The 6,086-nt window shown below is 39.8% G+C and overlaps 1 protein-coding gene across 1 annotated transcript in view; it reads right to left on the bottom strand.

Annotated features, from left to right (window-relative positions):
- CNTNAP5 (contactin associated protein-like 5) overlaps positions 1–6,086 on the bottom strand; it is a 223,281-nt gene that overhangs the window by 111,885 nt on the left and 105,310 nt on the right. Inside the window, exon 12 of the mRNA XM_009887328.1 lies at positions 5,784–5,890. Coding sequence (XP_009885630.1) covers positions 5,784–5,890 — 107 coding nt within the window. The remainder of the gene's footprint in view (positions 1–5,783; positions 5,891–6,086) is intronic.

Genomic DNA, 6,086 nt, shown 5'->3' with positions numbered 1-6,086 from the left:
GTATTAGGCTTGATATGAATATTAAACATATTTCGTTTAGTCAAAGAACACCAACACATGGAAAAAACGTATTCCAAGAATCTCACGCAGGAAAAGTGGCTACTCAGGACATGTAAATTACATGACCAGACTCACTGTTAGACATGGGGCAGACTGAAACTCTCTGAACCTCATTTGTCCAGCCAGCAAACTGTGTATGCATCTCCCTACCTTGGAACACGATAGAATTACCAAATCCATGGCTGGCACTTTAAGATGCAGCTCAAGTACTGCTAATGATCTGGCTGAAGCTATATTAAGCTTTTCAGATCAAAAATGATATATGCAGTAAGCATATTAATATTAAAAAATACATTCCCAAAGCCTGAAGTTATGTTAAGTTTATGTCATATCAATGACTACATGACATTTCCATTATTGGATGGATCTTTCCTCCAGCAATTACCTAGGCCAATAAGACACATGCCTGTATGTGCAAGATAGATCACACACCAAAGCAAATATTCAGAATTAAATTACATTTTGTTAATTATCACCTTGCAAAGCTTTGGGACATGTTGACACCCCCAGAACATGAAGAATAAAACTATAATTTTATATTTCTCATCATCCTTTCTATTAATCTTCAGCACTCTTTGGAATAAAAAGATACACTCAAGACTAAAGGCCATCTGAAAACTATCATATATAAAAATAATAGAAATACAGAAGGGGAAGATGAGGCTTTCTAAGGGACTAATATCACTCATAGAAAGAGAAGATTACTAATTATTACCTTGCAATAAAGTTATAACTTTCTGTATCTCAGGGCCATTTTACACTGCTCTACTGCTTTCACTGTCACATGATAATTACAAGGAGAACTATTAGTATAAGACAGATGACGATGCAGGTTTTAAACTGTGACCTTTCAATTAAAAATATTCTGTATATATATGCACCTGTAATTTCTCTCCCTCTGTTTCTCTCTCTCTATACACACTTACCATTCTGAATCAGTTGCCTACTCTATGTCTAACCTAAGACAGTCTCCTGCTATGGATGACAGACACGGGAACATTTCAGAGATAGTCCATGAACTTACCATGGGCACCCTATCTCACGGTAAAATTAGTCAAATTCTGAAAACAGCTCACACTGTCACATACACAGAGAGAGCAGACCGCTATCTGAGATTAGATGTCACAGTATCAGACGGCAAAAAATAGATGAGCTAAATCCCACCCAGGCCTTTTTCCGAAGCTGTGTACTAACATCAGTGTTTCTATCTAAAAGAGGAAAACCGAAAGCAAACATTACATTATTATCTATTTTGCTATGGTTCACACATGTGATTACATAAAGAATCCTCTCCTATCTATCTGGATGATATCAGACTACTCCCATACCTGATGTATCAGTAGGCCACCCACCACACCGTAAAAATTGGGGAAGTATCTATCGCTGAAAACATTTCAGTTGAGGTAATCTTCCACCCTATTTAAACACAAGCTGTGTGAAGCTCATTTAAAAGATAAAGCAAAAAGCAAACACATGCATTTTACAGACTCGAAATAAGATTGTATCCTCAAAGTACTGTCTTAGCACAGAGCAGCTCAAGTAGCAGTATGCAAACAGTAGTAGTTTCAAAGGAAAGAATCCATACCATTTCAGTAGACGATATAGATCACACACCTTCTAATATACCTGCAAATTGGATCTTATTCCCAACACAGGCGGAGAAACTAAGGCGCCACAAAACTCATACACAAGCAAATGTAAGTCACCTACCGTTGGTTTAATATCCTATAGTGTTTTTCCATGACTCCTAGTTTCTCCAAACTGCTGGCAGTGAAATGGGTACCAGGGACAGTCAGCACAAATTCTACATTTCCCATCAAATTGCATGTCCACATGCATTCATGACAGCAAGGCACTAGCACATGATTTAGAGTTTCACAGCTACGGATAGCATAGAGATGAAAACACAATTGCTAATCAGTGCTGTGACTAGCCAGCACGAAGATGTGAATTGGAAGCTGGAATGATGAGAGGTAAAGCCAAATCCTCTCTCCCCATTGGAAAAAAAGAAAAAACAAAGGAAAAAAAAAAGACTTTAATTCCACATGTGGCAGGTTGTGAAGGAGGATTAACAGTTACTAAACAGAGAAATGGACTTATGCATCAGACAACAAGCTATGCAAGAAAGAAACAACCTGTTCAGAAAACATTCAGACTCTTCCCATATGTTACTGAAACCCAGAAAACACCAACGAGCTTTAGCGCTATTTTACTTGTATTTACAGCTAAGTTCAGAGAAGAGGAGGAGAACAGAAGCATGACAAGATAAGACTTCATGGTGAAATTTGTCTGCCACAGAATAGCTATTAATGGGATATGACCCTACACCCTTTCAGGGGTGGACCCTCATCTGGATGAGGTAGGTTGCTGCACCTCCTGTGACACTTTAGGATCTTTCAGGATCAGAAGGGATTTTCAGTGAGCAGGAGGATACCTGAGGTTTGCAGGAAATTGCTTACCTTCAGGAACATTATATTGAGGCCATGTCTAGACCCAGCTAGTTCTTTATATGTACCTTGAGATGTGCATTTTTGCTTCAGTCACACCTCTTGGATTTCAACTATACCCATCTTCAGTCATGACGGACATTGTGTCCCACTTGTACCACTTATCCGATGTGGTCATGCAAACATTGTCCCAGCTGTGTCTTCTATCAACTTACTGTTCTGCCCTGCCACTGTCTACCATCTTTCTGTTGCATCAAATGCAAACTATTTATCTTTGTTTTTCATAACGTATTTCCAACCTATCTACCTGTCATGGCTCTGGCATTTGCCCTGTCAAAAATGTCAAACTCCTCTGGCCATAGCCTTATATTTTTCAAACAAGCACATTATTGCTTTCTCCCATGTCACTCACTCATGCCTGCGAGCATTCAATTTCTTCCTCTTTCTAATCTCTACCTTATGACTTTTTGCCTACAAGAAAGCCCAGCAATAATTATGTACCTGGTAGACTGAAACTGCCACCTATGATGGTGATGAAGACTTTCTGGCACTCCATCACCTGTGCCAGTGTGTTTTTTCCCCTCAGAAACTTAACTGCAAACTCTGTGGAGCAGGGATAGTCTGTATTATTAGCTGTTCTTCACAGCATGATCCAGTGTGGTCCATGAATATTTGGAAGAAACCACTATGACTGCTTATGTATCAACCACAAAATGTATTTCAACACTTTACAGACTATGACAGTAAGTAGGGGACAATGTACCTTCAGATCTCAGTTCTTAAAATGGTGAGGTGTCCCAGTCTAAGCTGATAAAATATAAAACAAGTTAATTCTGATTTGCAGATGCATGTGATGCAGTTCTTCCTGAGAACATGGCAAGGAATGGGTCTTTTTACACTTCTCAACCAGTGGTACCCACCTCTTACAAACACCATGTCAAAAAGAACCACACTGTTGTAACTCAGACAGAAAAGAAATCCAGCTGACAATGAAACTTTTCACACTATGTTTGACTTGCAGCAGATTGCCAGTTAAATCTCTCCACCGTTGCTGTGTGGACTTGGTTTTGAAAGGCAGTTTAATAAAAGAAATAGCCTCTCCAAAGTGGCACAAGTTCAATTTCAGGCCTGCCAGCCTCAGTGTTCTAGTGAAAAATCAAAATCTGCCGAGATAATGTTTCAAACCTAAAGAAATTAGATGTATTACTTTGATAGAACTACACCACATTACATGATTGGAAGAGTTGTCTGTACACTGAGGATATTCCGGGGTTACGCTGTGATCAGATCTGCAGCTTTCATTCACCTGCTGCAAGGTACTCCTGTACGTCAACCACTATCAGCTGAAAGCGATAACGTCTCTTGTTCTGCAGGTTTCTTATCAACAGTCTGCATTTGCCCACCAGCTTTGAAATGGTTTCATCACACATTTCAAGCACATGAATGTATTTCTCCAGACTAATGTTGCCGTTTATCAGCGTTGCTTGGCTTACAGGGCAGCTGGCTCTACAATCTAGCTGGAATCAAATTAGCTGTTGGTAATATGGTTGTAAATAAGATGAGCAGCTGAATAGCTGTACATCATGTGGGCGCAGCTTGATCTGCTGGGAAGCCTTAACACAAGATCTTCCCGAGAAACTTTTCAGAGTAGTTTTTACATCAGTGAACCTTAAATAACCGCAGCTGTGTATGTGCCTTTGAGAGCGCAGGCATGAGCTCACAGAAGCAGAAGGCTTCACTAGCTCCATGAAAACGTCTGTGGGGCAAACTAGTCACGAACCAACCCTCTGCAGTGATGAGATGGTCTCCTTTGGACACAAGCCACACCGAGCTGGCACAGACACAGTAAGCCTCAGGCCCCGAGTTAATATGGCAGCGCAGACCCGGCCTAGAGGTTAGCGTCTGTAATCGCCTTTCATGGTCAATAGCGACCGGCCTCTTCCTTCCCCAAGGAGCCTCTCCCTTCTCACCAACCAGTTTGGCCATCCAGTTTTTGACCAACCAAAATGGTGTAAATACTCTGACACAGCCTCAAACACTGCATGTACTCTGGGTTGGGTTTGGAGTTTTTGAAGACAGGAGGCCTGAAGACAGGCCTTTTGGAACAACATAAACGTTGGACAGAAAGTAAACCCACTTTTCAAAATTATAAGTTCAGCATTTTTCTTCCCATCCTTCATCTGGCTTGGCATGATTTTTGCACCAACCCCTTAGCTTCCTTTGTGCTTACAATGTAGAGTTCAGGTGATGAATCTATAAATAGACCTCTCAACAGCCTCTCCTGTCAGCTGCAGACCCCACACCACAAATGATTTCATCATTAATTAGCAAACCATTAAAGTCTCCAGAATTACAGTACGGTTGCCAATATTCTCAGCTTCAAACCACTAAGTACCTTTTCTTCCCTTCTGCTTTTTAGCTGAACAGGGGAAAAATTGCATCTCTCACAAATCTCATCCTATGTGCGGTCTGAGTGGTCATCAAACACCTGGAGTGGTTATAGTTGTATTCCTGGAACTGTTATTCTTACTCACTCCTTTTTTTCTCTTTATTTCCAGTGATAGAACAGGAAGTTTACCTTCATTTTCTAATTCTTTTCCCTTTTAATCTGCTGTATGAACAGGCTTTATTTTGGCCTCCCCTTTATCTCTCTATTTTTATTAAAATTCCCAGGATGCTGTGCCTCTACTGTTCGATTTTTATCTTTTTTAAACATTTAAAACACCTTAATATTTCTTTTGCTGTGGATTTCAGTAGCTGAACGCTTCCTGTACTACCACTATTTCAGATACTGTAGCCTTGCTAATAGCAGCAGCCCAAATAATAGTTCAGCAAAATTCCAAAAACTTTTGGATAATCTAAAAACAAAGAAGCCCATGGTGCCAGAATTGATGTACAGCCCCAAACACGGATTAAAATCATCCAGCTCAGCCCAGCTAAATGAAACTAAGTGTCTAATGACCAATGTGTCTATGATGCGTATGTAACATAAAGGAATTTAAGATTCTCTATATCAATGTATAATGTGAGAAAAAAATGTGGAAAACTGGTTAAAATAATCTGGTTTCGTTTTCTCCAAAATATTTGTAAAGAAACATACATATTTGCAAATGGATTCCTGTGGCATTGCCAGTCCAACTCTTGATCTGTTCAAACCGTGTCAGGACATGCTACATCCTATAATATGATATGACCTCTCACAAAGCTCTCTCTGGTTTATATGCACCCTGACATACCAGCTGTGCTAGAAAACACTGTACGTGTGGGTTTACTTACAGTTATGACAGGTGGCTCCCATGTAGCCTGTATCATTACAATCACAATAAAAAGCAGTCCAGGACTGAGAGCATTTTCCTCCATGTTCGCAGTAGTTGGGTAAACATCTAAGTGGAAACAATTAAAAAAAAAAAAGCAATTAATTATAAACTTTCCTGTAAAAACAGTGTGGTGGAAAAAAATAATTATAAAACTATCTCACTTCCTCACTCAGGCAAGAGTTTCCCAGGGCTGAATCACTGTACAGTACCCAAAATAATTATTTATTCCTCTGCTCTGTGATTCACTTCAAATACAAGCACT

Source organism: Charadrius vociferus, unplaced genomic scaffold, assembly GCF_000708025.1.
Source record: "Charadrius vociferus isolate BGI_N301 unplaced genomic scaffold, ASM70802v2 scaffold385, whole genome shotgun sequence".
Lineage (NCBI taxonomy): Eukaryota > Metazoa > Chordata > Aves > Charadriiformes > Charadriidae > Charadrius > Charadrius vociferus.
Note: the sequence above shows the minus strand (reverse complement) of the source record. Positions and strands in the feature narration are given on the sequence as shown.